Source organism: Copadichromis virginalis, linkage group LG19, assembly GCF_057382275.1.
Source record: "Copadichromis virginalis isolate Kocher_CV1m ecotype Utaka linkage group LG19, C_Virginalis_male_GT1.1, whole genome shotgun sequence".
In the NCBI taxonomy this organism is placed as follows: Eukaryota; Metazoa; Chordata; class Actinopteri; order Cichliformes; family Cichlidae; genus Copadichromis; species Copadichromis virginalis.
Window position 1 is genome coordinate 3072217 of NC_140636.1, and position 19082 is coordinate 3091298.

Here is a 19082-nt window from a genome sequence, read left to right on the forward strand (position 1 = left end):
AGTAAAGTAGCTCAGCTAACTCAGCTCTTCCACCACCCAGATTAAGGAACTGACTGGGAACATCAGGAGCCAGTTCCCCTCCTCTTCCAGCCTTTCATCCATTCCCACCAGCTCTGACTCTGACACATCCTACAGCAGCACGCCATTGGACGACAGGCAGTCAGCATCCACAGCCGTGCGAGAACAGAGCAGGGCCATTAAGAAGTTACTGCAGTGGGTACAGAAGCGAACACGCAAGTGAGTTGGAGCTGCCGTTTCCATTATATGGAAATATGTTACATGCATTATACAATTACATAGTTTGTGTCCTTTTTGGAAAAGCAGTAATTCTTTGTATCTGTTTGTGTTTGATCCAGTTAGTTCTTTGTGGTCCCTCTATATTCTGCTTTTCTCTTGCCTTTTTACCCTCACTGCCCAACTGGTTGAGGCAGATGGTTACCCCTCTAGAGCCTGGTCCTGCCGAAGGTGTTGTCCTGTGAAAAGGACGCCCTTCCCTCCCATTGTCACCAAGTGCTTACTCATCGGGCATCGTCTGATGTTTGGGGTTCCCTCTTTGGTTATGCAGGTTTTTTCGCTTTCAATGGAAAGTGCCATGAGATGATCAATGTAGTGTTTGTTTTTGTTTGTTTGGGGGTTTTTTGGTGGTGTTCCTGGACTGGCCCTTTCCACAGACTATTTCTTATTTTTGTTACAGGTATGGTGTAGCAGTGCAGGACTTTAGTAAAAGCTGGATCAGTGGTCTGGCTTTCCTGGCTGTTATTAAGTCCATTGACTCCAGCTTGGTAGACATGAGGAAAGCCCTACTGAGAAGTTCCAGAGAAAATCTAGAGGATGCCTTCAGAATCGCCCACTACAGCCTGGGTATACCGCGCCTTCTGGAACCTGAAGGTAACAAGACAACAGCTACTTTTACTTAACAGCCTAATCACTACTCTAGTGACTGAAACTGTAATTCATCTATTTTACAGATGACGTGATAAAAGAGAGCTCAAGAACAGTGACAATAGTAGTTGAGTGTATCTCATCAGCATATTTTTGTAATGTGTGAGTAATTTCTTGAGATTAAAATGCAACAGTAAGAAAACCTTCGTTAAGAGTCAGAATCTAGTCAGAATCAGCTTTTCTGAGGATAGCCGACTGCTTTTGTGTATCAGAATGAATAGCCTTCAGAGATGCTGCTTTTAAGGGGGCGAAGTTTTACATTCTACTTTGTAAGGAATGCAGCAGTGACCTTTTATATTTGTGAGAAGAAAATGACCCAGTGGTTATATGATAACGTAAACTCCCATTAACAGGAAGAAAATACATTTTACTCAGCACCAGAGAACAAATGGACCATAAATATAAAAATACATGCACTGTGTATACGACACATTGCTTAACTGTAACTTCCTGTAGTCTTTTGTGTTTCCCATGCTACACCACCACATATGCTCCCATCTGTCCTCCATAGGCAGACTGCTGCCACTAGAAACTTTTATCTGAAGTGTTTGCAAACAGTGTTACACACAGTATTCTATAAATATGTTTTACATTAGCTCGGCTGATAACGTAATTCTTGATTTAGCAGACACTGAGATTCAGATGGATTATTTGCTAACAAAGAATGAGAAATCCTTTTTGTTGTACACGTGATAGACTGAAGGATTTGACGGGGAATATCGACCATCATTTGAAAAAATCAAAGCTGTTAAATTTAGCGTAGTGTCATTTATTTTTACCACATATAAAAAATGCTGTTACACTACACAGTAGCCCTTTGAGACAGTCTTCACTGAGTTAATAAAGTAATGGTAGTTCCTTTTTACACAGAGCTGCAGTGCTTATGCTGTATTTGTCCTGGTCTAGTATGCAAGAGACAGTAAAAACCAGACAGCCTGTAGATTTCCCCATTATTATGAGTGGAAATATAGAACCTTTCAAGGTAATCCTCTCGTGCATCTCTGGGCTGTCTTCAATTGGCTGCTTTGTTTTTAAGATCAGTCCGTGGAAGTTCCATTGTATTTGTACTTGTAATGAATGCTTTGGTGCTCCTGTAAAGCAGTCATTCGATGCTCCTGGTCTCAGTCTCTTGCCTGGCACACAACTGTCAGAGTTAGTAAGATCACATTCTTCCAGTGAAAACTGCTGGAAACCTAACTTTCATCCCCAGTGACGAGGTAGAGATTTTGCCACAGACAGGACAGGCCACAGAGTCTCCTAAGACCCTCCAAACAGAGCAGCTGCACTGGAAGCTGTGTAGGCATGCCCAAGGAGATTATGTTGAACAGGAGCCTTACCTAATTTAAGTTGGACACGGCTTTTTGATTTTCATAAGCCTGTTCCTGGATTGTCTTTTGGGCACATCTTGGACATAGGATCATACCATAATAACAATAATAATAATAAAAAGGCATGTTTACATTTAGTTACTCTTTCTTTCACTCTTGTTCTCTCTCAATTTTGCTTTATTTGCTCAGATGTGTCTATCAATGCACCAGATGAGCAGTCTATCATTACATATGTGTCTCAGTTCCTGGAGCACTTCCCTGGTATCGAAGAGGTATGAAAGATCCCTTGCCTAGACAAAATCAGTGAATTGGAATTGAATTGTATTTTGACTAAGCAGTCATTTGAAAACTGATATTTCCCTGTTCCCGTCTCAGCCAGAGGAGCCCTGCCAGTTAATTGAACGAAGTGTCTCTATGGGCCGACTCAACTTCAGTGACTCTGACCACATGAGTAAAGGTACTCACCGAAGCAGAATAAGGGAGAGGTCCTATATGTTTCAGAAGGACTGTGCCCAACCCCCACCCAAAATCTTAATTTCCTCTGTATCGGAAGACAGAAGCATGATGCCACCTTCCTTCAGGGTTACGGCAACTCGATCGTGGTCCAGCGATGACATTTTGACAGATTCGCCCCACACAGATGACCCCATAAAACCGGTGGAAGAAATCTTAACCAACAATGATGACCCACAGCTGTCTTATACTCACTCGCCCACCGGCTCATCAGTACCCGAGTCTGTAAACACAGAGTCAGTAATGGATGACTCTGCAATCAGCTCACCGGACTCTTGGGTGGAGAGTGAGCTTGCCGTGGCAGGGGAGAAGGATGGTGAGAGCCAAAGTTGCTTGTGTGATATTGGAACAGCTTGGGATGTGTACCGTGCGACTCCTGTGGAAGTAACTGCTATTGATGAAGGATTTATCCCATCCATAGAAGAAAGAGCCGCTGATGAGCAGTCACTGAGTGAGTGTTGTGTTGATGAAGGGATTTACTCTTTGAGCTCACTGGAGAGCATGCAGGACAGATTCCAGGGGCATGCTAAGAAAAGGGAAGTGCGAGTAGCTGAAGTGGAAGATTCAAAACTTGAAAGAAGCAACAAGGACTTGGAAACGGAGCAGGTACCTGAGCAGATCAATACTGAGGTTATAACACAGCTAGAGTCTGAGTCCCTAAAAGAGAAGGAGCAAGAATCTTCAGCTGAAGTGAGCAACTTTGGTGCTGAAGATATCCTTGAACCTCAAATACTGAGCTCCAACACATCCAGCGACTATTGTGAAGAATCTGTGAAAGAGAATATTATAGAAGACGGTACTCACAGAGATGAGAAATGTGTGAAGAAATCTGTGGATGCACAGAACCACAAAGGAGAAACTAACAGTCAAAGTGAATTTCTGCAAGACATAAATGTCTCTGAGGAGGTTGAATTGGAAACTGAATGTCATAAAACAGACTGCTGTGGTTCTTTAGAGAACAAAAAAGAACCAGAAATGTTAAAGGGCAGGAATGAAGTACTTGTAGAAACACAAGATGAAGCAAGTGAAGGACTTTTAAAAGACAGCCAAGACTCTCAGGACACAAATAATTCTGTACAAATTACTAAAGCTTTAGACAACACCTCTTCTACCAACACAGAGGAAGTATTAACAACAAGTCAGGATCCAAGCATAGGCATGAATATTCCTTCCATCTCTATTGTCAGTGTGCCAGAAGAACAGGATGAACACGGTACTGATGATGAAAATCTCAGCCAGCCATTGGTGTTTGTAAGCGAGGTGACCGACATGTGTGTCAACAGTACTGCAAACCCAGGTGAAAAAAGCTCTACCTCCAATAAAGACGATGAAATTATTGCTGAGGGTCTGTTTGAAAATGCTAAAGCCACATCTTCAGGAGAATTAATGGATCCAGAAAATCAGCATTTAAATGATATAAATGAACACAATCTATCATCAAATGAATACGTGCAAGGTCAGATTGAAATAAGTGAAGATGGTGATAAATGCAAGCCTCCTCTTGATGATTCTCAGGGAGAAACTAACTTTTCTACAGAGGCTGAAACTCATATAGTGGATATTGAGCATGCTGTAAATTCCACTGATCCACCTGATGGACATGAGAGCAAACTAGCTGACACCTTTTGTAGCAGCGACATAGCCAACACACAGCTTAGTACACTGGATCCATTCAACACCGAACCAAGTGATGAGATAGGGACGTTGCGCTCTGAACCAGCTACCCTGTCCAGAAACATGGACGTTTTGTTTTACACGGACTTTGATCGAGGTTCTCCAACAGAGGATCTGGTTGGTGACCCTGTTGAGCCCATGGATCTGTTCTACCCTGACAAAGAAGAGCTCATGTTTACAGACCAACCTGACACTGAAGCACAAACCTGGCCCTCTGTTTTGAGTGTCTCTGCTCTGCAGCCAGCACCACCTTCAGACATTTTACCAGATGACCAACAATTCGATCCGCTGGGTGAAGACTTCAGGGAAGTGGACTTGATAGAGGAGCACGATGAGGTAAATGTGAACCTGTTTCACTTTCTTGGGGCTTAAAGGTCAGTAACACTGTTGCGTTGCGAGTTTTCAGGAGCATTTCTGTTGTCATTTTGTCTTTTCTCTTGCTATTGCTCTTAAGGTATGTACCGCTACACAACTCGTCATTGTCTCTAGCCTTCAAAATGTGAAACACATGAGTTCTGCTGACTTTATATTGACCATGTCTCATATTTCGATAGTGGAAAAGTTATTTCGCTGTATTTAGCATTTTATCACCTAGCCCTGCCTTCAGCTTGTTTGGCAAGTTTCTCAGAGACATTACTGATACATTAAGTGGTTGATGATTTTCACACAATGAGCAATGATATGTTGAAGTGTGACGTTTTTTTCTGTACTTTTTATTCTGTTAAAATATCTCTTTTTATCCTATTAGGTGATCACAAAGACCACCCAAGAGACAAAGAATGTATTTGGATCCCAGCAGCACTGCTTGTTGCCTGGAGTGAAGCTATGTAAGCCCTTAGGAGATGCTGATGTTCTAGCAGACAGGAGGTATCCCAGTGAGGCTGAGCAACAGAAGCCAGTCTCTGCCAGGGAAAACACAGAGCCTGTGAGGTAGGCTTTCTATTCTTAGTGTACACTGAGAAGCACACTTTACCCAGGGGGAAAGCAATGTTGTGGCAAATGATGGGATTCTTCTGACCCAGCCTTTCAGTTAGACATTTCTATAAATGTCCTGAAAAGTGGAGGCTGTAGGAAATTAAAGGAAGGCAGTATGAGACAGACAAGACTGTGACTTGAGAATTAAAGACATTAAAGTGAAACACTTTCTTCTGTGCTTTCTAGCTAACATTCACACACATTTATCAGAGTATGAATGTGTTGGGGTTAGTATCTTGCCCAAGGATATTTGGCCTGCAGACTAGGGGGTGCCAGGAATTGAACCACCAACTTTACCTATCAGCAGATGACCTGCTCTACCTCCTGAGCTACAGCCACAGCTGGACCAATCTCACTTTTTAAAAATACATAGCAGAAAATAAAGGAAAAAAATAAAGGATCTTTTTTAATGTTTAAAGCCTTTTTATATTCTTCAGTTCTGCCTGACCCTTAAGTATTAGTAGAATCAGAGCTTGGTCCTGTCTGGTTCTTTGTTTTGTTTTAGTGTTTTCACTGTAAACCTGAAGTTTCTTGAGCCAGAATGTTGGAGCAGCTTAGTGTTGCTTTCATGCCAGTCCTTATTCTGTGATTCCAGAGGCTTGAAAAAGTAATTGTTTTTGTTATTTCCTGGCTTTACTGTCTCCTGTTGAGAATGAAAGTGATAGATTTTTGTTTCGTCAGGAGCAGTGGAGGTTCCAGCAGACAAGGTGAAAGCCATATCCCACCAGTTCTCCGTCACAGAAAGGGGGCTCATTGCCCCGAGTCAGTGGTGAGTTTGATGCTCCTTTCCCTCCCACAGAGATGTTAAAACAATGAGTACCACTGTATATTGAGAGTGCGACTGGCATTTTCACAGGACAGTCGGAGAGCTGTAACTACAAAAGCTGACCGTGATGACTTTGATTTTTGGTAAGAGCATTTCCTTCCCTGATTTACAGTCAGGTCCATAAATATTAGGACATCGACACGATTCTAACGTTTTTGGCTCCATACACCACCACAATGGATTCCAAATGAAACGAACAAGATGTGCTTTAACTGCAGACTGTCAGCTTTTATTTGAGGGTGTTTACATCCAAATCAGGGGAACGGTGTTGGAATTACAACAGTTTGCATATGTGCTTTCCACTTGTTAAGGGACCAAAAGTAATGGGATAGAATAAGAACCATAAATCAAACTTTAATTTTTTAATACTTGGTTGCAGTCAGTCACAGCCTGAAGTCTGGAACACACAGACATCACCAGATGCTGGGTTTCATCCCTGCTGATGCTCTGCCAGGCCTCTACTGCAACTGTCTTCAGTTCCTGCTTGTTCTTGGGGCATTTTCCCTTCAGTTTTGTCTTTAGCAAATGAAATGCATGCTCAATCCGATTCAGGTCAGGTGATTGACTTGGCCATTGCAAAACAGTCCACTTCTTTCCCTTCAAAAACTCTTTGGTTGCTTTTGCAGTTTGCTTTGGGTCGTTGTCCATCTGCAATGTGAAGCACCGTCCAATGAGTTCTGAAGCATTTGTCTGAATATGAGCAGAAAATATTGCCCGAAACACTTCAGAATTCATCGTGCTGCTTTTGTCAGCAGTCACATCATCAGTAAATACAAGAGAACCAGTTCCACTGGCAGCCATACATGCCCACGCCATGACACTTCCACCACCATGCTTCACTGATGCGGTGGTATGCTTAGGATCATGAGCAGTTCCTTTCCGTCTCCATACTCTTCTCTTCCCATCACTCTGGTACAAGTTGATCTTGGTTTCATCTGTCCATAGGATGTTGTTCCAGAACTGTGACGGCTTTTTTAGATGTCATTTGACAAACTCTAATCTGGCCTTCCTGTTTTTGGGGCTCACCAAAGGTTTTACATCTTGTGGTGAACCCTCTGTATTCACACTGGTGGAGTCTTCTCTTGATTGTTGACTCTGACACACATACACCTACCTCCTGGAGAGTGTTCTTGATCTGACCAACTGTTGTGAGGGGTGTTTTCTTCACCAGGGAAAGGATTCTTTGATCATCCACCACAGTTGTTTTCCGTGGTCTTCCGGGTCTTTTGGTGTTTCTGAGCTCACCGGTGCGTTCCTTCTTTTTGAGACGCCTGATGTTTTTGCTATCTCTCTGATGGGTTTGTTTTGTTTTTTTCAGCCTAATGATGGCTTGCTTCACTGATAGTGACACCTCTTTGGATCTCATCTTGGCAGTTGACAGCAACAGGTTCCAAATGCAAACAGCACACTTGAAATGAACTCTGGACCTTTTATCTGCTCATTGTAATTGGGGTAATGAGGGAATAACACACACCTGGCCATCTAACAGCTGAAAAGCCAATTGTCCCATTACTTTTGGTCCCTTGAGAAGTGGGAGGCACATTTGCAAATGTAAATACCCTCAAATAAAAGCTGACAATCTGCAGTTAAAGCACATCTTGTTCGTTTCATTTGGAATCCATCGTGGTGGTGTATAGAGCCAAAAATGTTAGAATTGTGTCGATGTCCCAATATTTATGGACCTGACTGGAGTTGTTTGTAACACTCAAGCCTTTAACTGTGATGTAGGTTTACCGTGTTGCCAAGTTTGTAACAGTAGCTGCTGAATTGAAGTAACTTCAAATTATGTTTTTGTGAGCAAACAGCACTCGAGTTAGATTTATACGTGGCACAGGAAGGACGGACGTCTTCATTTCTCTGAAGCTTACAGATTAGCAGGAGAACCTACGTTTGGATGTACCTGTGAAGACTACACAGACTTCCTTTGAATGAAATCACAACGTAGCTGGTCCATGCAACTTGTTTTTGTAGTAAATATAACAAAAAATTACAACATGGTAAATGCTGAAATCTGTTGCTGTCAGAAAAATGTGATTTGTTACTGGACATGACTTTTGTAACACAGCAGACATCTTGTTGTAACAGACAGGAAGGCACATTCAAATTTCCGTTCCATCTGTGTGAGCTAATTCCAGCACGGCTGTAGTGTGCAGTCTGGTTCAGCATCATAGCTTTGCCTCAAATGTGGGTTTCTTCTATGTTAAATTGTCTGCAATGAAAACAGCTGCTTGAGTTAATATAGCGAGAATGTGCTGCAATACTGAAAATGTTATGAAGAGCACAAGTGTGTGAACTAGCCGAAGAGTGCAGCTCAACCACCAATTAAATCAAATGAGCTCAAACACTGTGCAAAGAGAAAGTAAAGTTGCACTTGTCTCTGTGTGTGTAGGTGGAGGGAGAACTGGGAGCTACGTGTGCTGCTGCTGCTATGGTTACTGCTCTACTGTTTCTGGGTGTTGCCTCAGATCGACCTGAAGACACTGCCCGACATGCTGCTGAACCGCTGAACGCACACACACGCGCACAAGCACAGCTTCTCTGAGCTATGAGGAAAAATAAAAAACTTTAGGTTTTTTAACATGCACATGCTCATACAGCCAACTGCCACCTTTTTATGAATCTACATTAAGTGAAGATATTTAAAACCTGTATAATTTAAAACTACAAGAGCTTGTTTTCTGTGTTTTGGTTTTTAGCTTCTAGTGTGGCTTAAGCAGTTTATGTGAGAGTGTAAAGGTCACTTGGGGAGGAAAAACATTGCAGTCTTTTTAGAAAAAGATCACACTTATATGAAAATGAAGTTAAAAATTTAAAGATCAAAATTTTACTGGTTTAAAATAAACAAACCAGATTCTGAAAAGGTTGGGACACTGTGTAAAATGTAAGAAAAACCTAAACAGAATTCTGTAATCAGACAAACCAAAATTTGAAATTAATTTTAAATTAATACATCTGCTAGAAGATTCTGGGGTAGCACTGGCGGTATAGTTTTTATGAGGCCTGCTGTCATCATGCACCCAACTGATTTTTAGATGAGGCTGGAATCCTAATTTGATTTGATATCTAAATTTAATTATTCACTTCTAACCTAAGAACAACAAAATGTAGGTGTAAAAAGTGAAGATAAAAATGTCAGATCTGAATCCATGATCTGTTTTGGATAAGTAGACTCTGACATGGTTTGCTGATCTGTTGCAGAGCCTATCATCTCAGCGATTAAGGTTCCGGGTTGACTCGACACTAATTTAGCTGCTTTTCAGTGTAAAATGTGTCTAGGCTCAGACGCTGAAATTCAGATACCAAAATGTTGTTTGACATAATTCAGAATAATAATGACTTAATCTGAGTCTGTGCACACAATGTAAATGTTCAGAACCTGCAGATAGTCCATGTTTAAGAACAACTCTAAAATATATATAATATAAAATATATAGTTTGAGTGTCAATGTCGTGATATGCTGTGCGGCAGGCAGGACCCTGGAGACAAAAGGATAAACTTAAAAGGATGTTTACTCCTGGATGTCACGGAGACAAAGCTGGGCTCAAGGCAGAAGTGCAAAACTAGGAGACAGCAGAGAAAACACAGAGCGTGGGAGCATGGACAACAAAACATGAACTGAAGAAAACTGAGATGACTGAATGGCAAAATAAGACAGGAAGTCATGAAAACACCTACACTGAGGGAACGGGGAAGGCTAAGAAGAATAAGTATAAACCGAATCACCAAAAGCAGAATGATAATAAAAGATAGACATTAATTGAAGCTTGTTTATTAAATTATAAACAAAAACCCAGAAACTTCAGGACATAATCCAAACATAATTACAAGAACACTGAAAATATAGATTTAAAAAAAAATTAACTGAGGAAAAAGAACAACAAACTGAAAACACTGACTCCAGGAACCATGACACTTAAAGTCATCTCAGCCCCACCTAGTGTTCACACAAATTACATGCGCTCCAAGATCCAAATGTGACACGTTTTTCGTCAGTGTGACAGCTGACAATATTTCCAGTGTGCAACACACGGTAAATGTTTTCAGGAAATTTGCTGACAGCCTGACAGGATTATTGCCCAGGGTCAAAGACTTAGAAAGATGGTGAGTATAGATCTGACTTTGAGTTTGTTAATCCTGAGATGAGGGAAACTTTATTATCAACTCAGTTTTAGCTAAGCCTGCTTCCCAGAAGCTCAGTGTTCATACAAACTGCCATCAATTTCAAGATGAGCCAATATTTTTCTTAAAATAATTCCTAGTTTAAACCTTTAGTATATTTTCAGTTTTTTTTTAAATTGTGAATAAAATATGGGTTTGTGAGATTTGCAAATCATTGCTTTCTGTTTTTAAACACATTTTGCACAGGAACCAAAAAAAGCTACATTTCAAAAACACATAGTATCTTTGAGTTTTATATGACTGCAAAAGATCCTGCAACTTTATTCTTGAAATTTTAGTGCACTCATATTAGTCTTAATATTAAAATAAATGTATTAACTTTCACAAAAAAGGGTTATAGATTAAAAGTTTTAATAGAAAAATAAAGGCTTTTTTGTTTTGTACAAATAAGTCCTATTTATAAAGGCTGAAGAAGAAAGCTGCAGTTGTGCAAGTAAAACTGTAACAACATCTATGTAGGTGTATGCTACAATGCATTTTTAAATACATTTATCAGACATTTGTTTTTAAGGCTTTATGCATTTCACATGTCGAATGTATCAAAACATTAGATACTATTTAAAAATCATTAAGTTATTACATTAAAACACATCGTCCCCATACATTAATTGCGTTGTTGTAACCTGTCCTGCCTGCCACATCCACAGTTGGTGCATTGTAATGTACATCTCCACAGATGAGTCCATGCAATCAGAAAAACTTGACAGGCATGGAGATGTCCGCATGAACCCATGCACTCACTGTGTGAGAAAAATGTCACTTGAAACAGATCCTGCTGCGTTAATGTGACCTTTTGTCCACCACTGCTATATAGACCTTGTCACATATTATTAGAAACCTTTATTCAGGTGTCAAGCTCCATAACAGCATCATGCTGTTTTGCATCATAGATGTGATGACCTTAATAAACATTGAAGGTTTTGAGTTACTAATATTTACAGTTAAGTTTTCATTTTAATTTGTAGTTGTAATTTATTTTTTTTCTAATGAATTCTTCTCTATTGAAATGCCATTGTGTGATGAAAATGAACTTGTAATTTGACAAATTATAAATAATTATAAAAATGAAAGTGTGTTGGTAAAATCAAGCATATTTTCTCTCTCAAAAGGCTTTTTCTTTTCACATTTTCCCATGTAGAGATGCAGCTTTGTTCTTTAAATCCAAACTTCATCGTATGTTAGACAATGACTATTACTATTAATAACATCTTTAATCAGAAAATGGCACATTTCTTAAAATATTACATTCATATTTTTATTCAACTGTGGCCTTGATATTTTGTTGCATATGTGCTTACAAATGCACTATTATATTTTTGTGGTTCATCATAACTGTACAGTAGACTTGATTTGTACACAAAAATACATACTATGGATAACTGAATGCAAAATGTAAAGCCATCTAAACCTGATGAAGATTTTATGAAATAATGAGGGTGTTATCAAGAAGTTCTTCAAATCTGGTTCAAGAAGAAGGCGTCCTTGAAGGATATATGAACTCAATTTAAACCAAAAAGGTTTTTTGTTTTTTTAAAAAAAAAATAAATAAAAAAAAATAAATATATATATATATATATATATATATATATATATATATATATATATATCAGAATGTTTTTGATGGCACTTAGAAAAATTGTAGGACAATATATGTCAAAACTTTGGAATACTGAGCTTCCATACCAGCACTATGAAGGAAGAATTTTGAGTCTTTTGCACTTTTTAAGAAGGAACACAAACTGCCAAAGATAGTGTTGGAAGTGCAAACAGAAATGACACAACTCACCACAGGCCCAATAACGGAGTCTTGTTTTCAACACACATAAAGTCACATATTTCTTGTGTAGTAAAGCATCACCCCATCTCCATGTTGTATAATATTAGGCAGAATATGAATTCAGTCAATGAGCTCGTCAATAGCTTTAATGCAAAAATGTTAAATGTAATGGACACTATTGCTCCCATTAAGGTGAAGGTTATCTCTGGAAGGAAAAAGTCTCCATGGAGAAACTCCACACTGGTGAAAAATGAAAAAAGAGAGTGTAGGAAAGCTGAGCGCAGATGGAGAAAAACAAACCTCCAGGTTCATTATGACATTTATAAAGAGAAACTTCACAATTATAATTTACAACTGAGGAGTGCAAGAAGGTCCTACTTCTCTGACATCATCACTAAAAACAGCCATAATGCTCGGGTCTTATTTTCTACAGTTGACAGGCTAACAAACCCTCCTGTGCCAGTGGCAGCTGAACTTCATTCAACCATGGCCTGCAATGACTTTGCCAAATTCTTCACAGACAAAATCCAAAAAATTAGACAAGCAGTTGGTACATCAACAGCAGATCCAGGATATGTACTGTGTCCACCAAAAAACTGTTTAAACACCATGAAACAGTTTCACCCGATTAACAGCAAAGACCTGGAGGACATCTTAGGTCAACTGAACTCCTCCTCTTGCTGTTTAGATGTCCTGCCAACATGTTTTTTTTCAAAAAGGTCTCAAAGAGTTTAGAGTCAGACCTGTTACAGATCGTCAACTTTTCTTTATTATCAGGTGTGTTTCCAGAACCACTAAAAACTGCTGTAATCAAACCTATACTGAAAAAGGACAATCTTGACAAGACACAAATGAACAACTACAGGCCGATCTCAAATCTCCCATTTTTAAGTAAGATCATTGAAAAAGCAGTTTCTCAACAGCTCAATTACTTCTTAACACAGAATAATTGCTACGATGCCTTCCAGTCAGGTTTTAGACAGAACCACAGCACTGAAACCGCTCTGACAAAAGTGTTTAATGACATATGTCTGAATACAGACAGTGGAAAAATGTCAGTCTTAGTTTTACTGGATCTCAGTGAAGCATTTGATACAGTTGACCACAACATATTACTCAAACTGTCACGGCGGGTGAGGAGAGCCATGTAGAAAAGGAAAAAGGAGGATCCAAGTGCAGGCAGTCGTGAAGGTGTAAAGGTGGTTTATTGAACATGAAAGTAAACACAAACGGCAAATGGAGCTGGAACTAAACTATACTGGGATCAACTAAACTACAGAGCACAAACCTTAACGAGAACGACCAGAAGAGACTAACGGCGGACTGCAGGGAGAACACGCAGATGAGGCAGGGTGGAATACACAGACGGACCAGCAACTACAATGACGGAGGACATGACTTACAGTTTTTTCTGATTGCTTAAGCACATGTTATGTAACTATTGGCTAATTTAGCAAAAAACTACACACAAATAAAACAACCTGTCACCCAATTATCCAAACATTTTAGTTCTCTTGCAAAAGCAAACACAGCTAGATTAACCCCTCACACCTTTGTAAAAATGGTGTTTCCGTATCAAACAGTACACACAAGCCATCATCTACTAAGCACACAATGCGCCAACTGCACACTGATGGTATGAATACAAAACACATCTGGCGTTTGCCTTCCCTGTGCACAAGGTAGGCTATGTCAGTTTGAGCTCATACTTCTGTCATAGATCCATAAGCATGGAGGGATCCAAACTTCAAGTACTGCTGTTTATTCAAACACATCAAAACAAACACAAGTGTTTATTTCCAAGTATAGGATTATTTGCAATCGCCATAATGACTATATGGGTTACGTGGTCTGCAGTGAACATGCTTCCTCTCCCCCCTCCTCGTCTTCCTCTTGCTCCTCCTTGTCCTTGTCGTCCTCTTCATCCTACTTCTTCACCTCCACGTCCTCTTCCTCGGCCTCCTCTACTTCTCACTCTTTCTGCTCCCACCATTGTACTCCGCACACACAGCTTACCTGTATTATAGTGCTTAGGCTGATTGCAAAGTGAACGAATTATCTAAGGAAGTTTTCACATGTGAAAGTGTGCCAGACAGTTGGCAAATTAGTGTTAATGATAGCCATACATGTGTATACTTTTGCTAGGAGTGTGTTGGAAATTTGGAAATTGAGTGTTGTGCAGTGAATTGTGCCTACAGTCTTGCAAAGTGTGTGTTACAAAATTGCAAACTGAGTGCAAAGCAGTTTTTGTGCTTTTAGTTTTGCACACTCAGTGAGTGGTTTTGCTATAAGTCTGAATAGTTTTAGAGATTGTGCTACAGGAATCACAGTTAGTGTTTAGGCATTCGGTAAAAACTGTAAATACACCCAGAGAAACACAGGGGAATTACACACAGGTGGTGGACACAGCTGGGAATGATCAACAAGACATGGCCAGCTTAAGAGAACCAACAGATGTTGTGGTGAAGTGTGTTCCCTGCTTAGAATGAGACAGTGAGGATGGTGGCTGAATGAGTGAGTGGGTAGGCTGCTGAACTGGTGGCAACTGAGCTACTGGCCGAACTGAGGGCAGCTGGGCTGCTGACTGAGGTGAAAGTGAGGATGGGACAATATGGCCAGAAAAACCAGTTTCAGAAAATTTTATTACTTTCCCTGAAGGAACTGACGGAGACAAGAAAGCTTCCCTGATGCTTAAATTCCCTATGTTCGTAGTGCTAGGCTCAGCTACTCCGGGCATGGGAACAACAGCATGAACATAGTCATTAGCACAAAAAGTCTGCTCAACAAAGGTAGACTTAGGAGCAATGGCCATGGGCGAGACAGGGAAATCCTTATTATTTTTAGAGGAGACACAAAAAAATAGCTCCAGAAGAAATAGACCTAGTATCTGGGTCAGAAGGAACAGAAAGAGTGTCTGTTTCACCCACCACAGCCGACTGTTTTGTCATCCTGAAGTCCGGCTGTGGGGTGCCGCGCCGGTGACGCGAACGTCGCTTCCTCCCTGCCGACTGCTCCGGCGGGCCGGGCAAAACCTCCGGCGGGCTGGGCAAAACCTCCGGCGGGCCGGGCAAAACCTCCGGCGGGCCGGGCTGGGTTGGGAAGCGGTAGAGGCTGGAGGGTGGAGGTGAAGTTCGTGGAGAATGAAGTTTTGTACCAGAGGGTGTAGTGAGTCCAATAGCCAGGGATAATCCGTGAGCAGCTGTTGCAGTCTGGCTTCCGGAACGTGGAGGAATGCTTCTCCCTCGTGCTCTAGCCACAGGTTGATTATTTGTGAAGCGGAGTTCGTGATGAGGTCCCGAAGCTCCGTGGGTGGGGTGAATGCCGCTGGATCCATATCTGGCTGGTCCGTACTGTCACGGGACGACAGCCATGTAGAAAAGGAAAAAGGAGGATCCAAGTGCAGGCAGTCGTGAAGGTGTAAAGGTGGTTTATTGAACATGAAAGTAAACACAAACGGCAAATGGAGCTGGAACTAAACTATACTGGGATCAACTAAACTACAGAGCACAAACCTTAACGAGAACGACCAGAAGAGACTAACGGCGGACTGCAGGGAGAACACGCAGATGAGGCAGGGTGGAATACACAGACGGACCAGCAACTACAATGACGGAGGACATGACTTAAATACACCCAGAGAAACACAGGGGAATTACACACAGGTGGTGGACACAGCTGGGAATGATCAACAAGACGAGACAGAGGTAAAACTGAACACACTCACATGAGACCCAGACCTTCACAATAAAACAGGAAATGAGAACACCACACCAAGACGCAGACCTGACACTGAGAGACAGACAGAATGACACATGGAACCTGAACTAAACTAAACGTGAGATACAACCGAGAACAAATCCTTAAACATGAAACTCAAATAATAAACATCATAATCATCATCATCATCAACACAACAAGAGAACAAGAAAACAATCCCTGATGCAAACTAAAACCAAAACATAATAACCTCAAACATGGAATAACAAAAACATGAAACTCCACATACTGGGTCCAACGAACCCAGACCCGTGACACAAACGACTGGAGAACTGGACAGGTCTTTCAGGAACTGTACTAAACTGGTTCAAAACATACTTAGAAAACAGGAAATACTTTGTATCAATAGGTAACTTCACATCCGAGCAGACAAGTATCACATGTGGAGTTCCCCAAGGTTCCATCTTGGGACCCCCTCTGTTTAACATTTACATGCTCCCACTGGCACAGATTATAAAGAACAACAAAATAAACTATCACAGCTATGCAGATGACACACAAATATATATCACAATGTCACCAGGAGACCGAGGCCCTGTACAGGCTCTTGGTAAATGCATTGAGGAAATTAATGACTGGTTGTGCCACAATTTTCTCCAACTAAACAAAAACAAAACTGAAGTAATAGTCTTTGGCGCCAAAGAAAAACGATTACAGGTCACCAGAGAACTTCAATCTATACATCTAAAAACCACAAACCAGGCGAGAAATTTGGGTGTAGTGATGGATGCAGACCTAAACTTAGAAAAACACATTAAGACAATAACAAAATCAGCTTACTATCACCTCAAGAATATTTCAAGGATAAAATATCTGATGTCTCAACAGGACCTGGAAAAACTAGTCCATGCATTCATTTTTAGTAGGCTTGATTACTGTAACAGCATCTTTACAGGTCTACCTAAAAAATCAGTCAGACAACTACAGCTCATTCAGAACTCTGCTGCTCGAGTCCTCACTAAGACCAAAAAAGTGGACCACATCAGTCCAGCTCTGAGGTCTTGACACTGGCTGCCTGTCCGTCAGAGGATAGACTTTAAAGTTCTGATGCTGGTCTATAAAGCTCTGAATGGTTTAGGACCAAAATACATCAGTGACCTCCTGACCCAGTATGAACCTTCCAGATCCCTCAGGTCATCTGGATCCGGTCTTTTATCAGTTCCCAGAGTCAGAACCAGACACGGAGAAGCTGCATTCAGCTTTTATGCTCCTTATATCTGGAACAAACTCCCAGAAAGCCTCAGATCAGCTGAAACACTCAGTTTATTTAAATCCAGGTTGAAGACTCACCTGTTCTCAGCTGCATTTGAATAAAGCACCAAATCCACACTTTTAAACTTAAATTTCAAAACTTACACTAACTACTGATCTTATCTATTTCTGATTTTATCTGTTTTGATTTTATATACTGTTTTGTTTGTTTGTTAAGCTTAAATTTCAAAACTTACATTAACTACTGATTTTATCTACTGTTCTGATTTTATCTGTTTTGATTTTATATACTGTTGTTTGTTTGTTTGTTTGTTAAGTGGGTTTAGAGCTCTGGGTAGCTCCCCAGCTGGGTCTAGACTGGGTCTAGAGAGTATTTTAAGTTCAGGGAATTTAAAATAGAAAGTAGCTCGTCCACAAAAGGACTGGTAGCTCCCCTTACGATAAGGGTTCAGATCGCGCGAACAGGTGTGAAATGTGTGTGTTTAGTTAGTTTGTTTGTTTGCTTGTTTTAATCAATTTTAAATCATGCTTTTTATTTGTTTTTGTTTCTAATGTCTCTGTAAAGCACTTTGAATCACCTTGTTGTTGAATTGTGCTATACAAATAAATTTGCCTTGCCTTGCCTTGCCTTGCCTTCTCCCGGAGCATCAAAGTGCTTTATACGACATGCCTGCTTCACCGATTCATACAAGCACTCTTTCAATGCAGAAGTGATCTAACATTCATACTCGCATCAACTTGAGGTTAGTATCTTACCCAAGGATATTTGGCATGCAGATGGAGCAGCCAGGAATCGATCACCACCAACCTTCCGATTAGTAGAAGACTTGCTCTACCTTCTGATCTACAGCCACCCCAAACCAGCCATTCATTCCAGCTGAGTGCAAATGTGGTCATCGTCAAATCTAAAAAATTATTTATTTTACATTGGGGCAGAATAATCCTCTGATCTATGCAACGAACCAAAGGGTAGTCAACCCCTAAGGTTGAAGCAAGAAGAGGAGAGGAGCGCAGAGAATCGCCCATCCTGGAAGATTAGTTGTTTAACTGTAAAGAAGGTAAAAAGCCCTAGTCTGAGCACAAAGGTGGAAGCAGGAAACAACCAGAATGGGGATTGGGGGAGGCTGGAAAATAATGAGAGGTCTGAGAGAATTAGCTTTAATAATAGCCTGTAATTTTTATACTTTGACAAGTGCCCAAACACAGCAGTCATCCCATATATGGCCCACCCGTTAAAGGGGGACAGAGGGTCCAGAGAGGGAAAGAAGCATGATAACTAAGAGAACTGACAAAAATTAAAGATTTCTGGTGTCGCTCCCCTGTCAGCACCTCAAAGAACTGTTTCCGGTCGCTACTCCTGTTCCCAGGGCAGCTGAGGCGCCACTGGTCCTCAGACCCGCGTATGTTTTCTGGGTGGAAACAGAGGGCGTCCAGGCAGTACCTGTGCCAGTCCTGGCTCCCAGGGTCAGGGTAGCCGCGACCCAGCCTTCTCCTGCACCCTTACCTACTCCTCAGGCTCCTGCACCCATGCCGGTTCCTAGGGTGAGGCCAGCCAGGGTACAGCAGAGCTCCACACCTGTACCAATTTTTCGGGTGGGGATGGCTAGTGTTCGGCAGGCGTCTGCACCTGTTCATGTCTGAGCTACAGGCTCAGCCAGACATGTCCAGCATCCTGCACCCATCTGCAGCTGCCTTGCCACTAGAGCTGGGCGATAGAACGATAACGATATGTATCGCGATATAACTTTTACTCGATAGAGAAATTAAGCTATCGCGATAGACCTCGCCGCTCTTGTCCTCTTAAAAAAAAAAAAAAAAAAAGGTCAGCCAATCCAAATTAAGTAACGCAGAGCCGAACCAATCACAGCCGCAGCGTCA

The 19082-nt window shown here is 41.1% G+C and overlaps 1 protein-coding gene across 3 annotated transcripts in view; it reads left to right on the forward strand.

The window, feature by feature from the left end:
* clmna (calmin a) overlaps positions 1-11531 on the forward strand; it is a 39615-nt gene extending 28084 nt beyond the window's left edge. Inside the window, exons 6-13 of one of the 3 annotated variants that reach the window (XM_085441306.1) lie at positions 41-237; positions 695-888; positions 2460-2542; positions 2646-4793; positions 5206-5387; positions 6114-6201; positions 6289-6341; positions 8648-11531. In XM_085441306.1, the coding sequence (XP_085297432.1) occupies positions 41-237; positions 695-888; positions 2460-2542; positions 2646-4793; positions 5206-5387; positions 6114-6201; positions 6289-6341; positions 8648-8765 (3063 nt within the window). In that variant the 3' untranslated portion in view covers positions 8766-11531. The remainder of the gene's footprint in view (positions 1-40; positions 238-694; positions 889-2459; positions 2543-2645; positions 4794-5205; positions 5388-6113; positions 6202-6288; positions 6342-8647) is intronic. The other 2 variants (XM_085441307.1, XM_085441308.1) reach the window with 2 other exon arrangements.
* The last annotated feature ends 7551 nt before the right edge of the window (positions 11532-19082 follow it).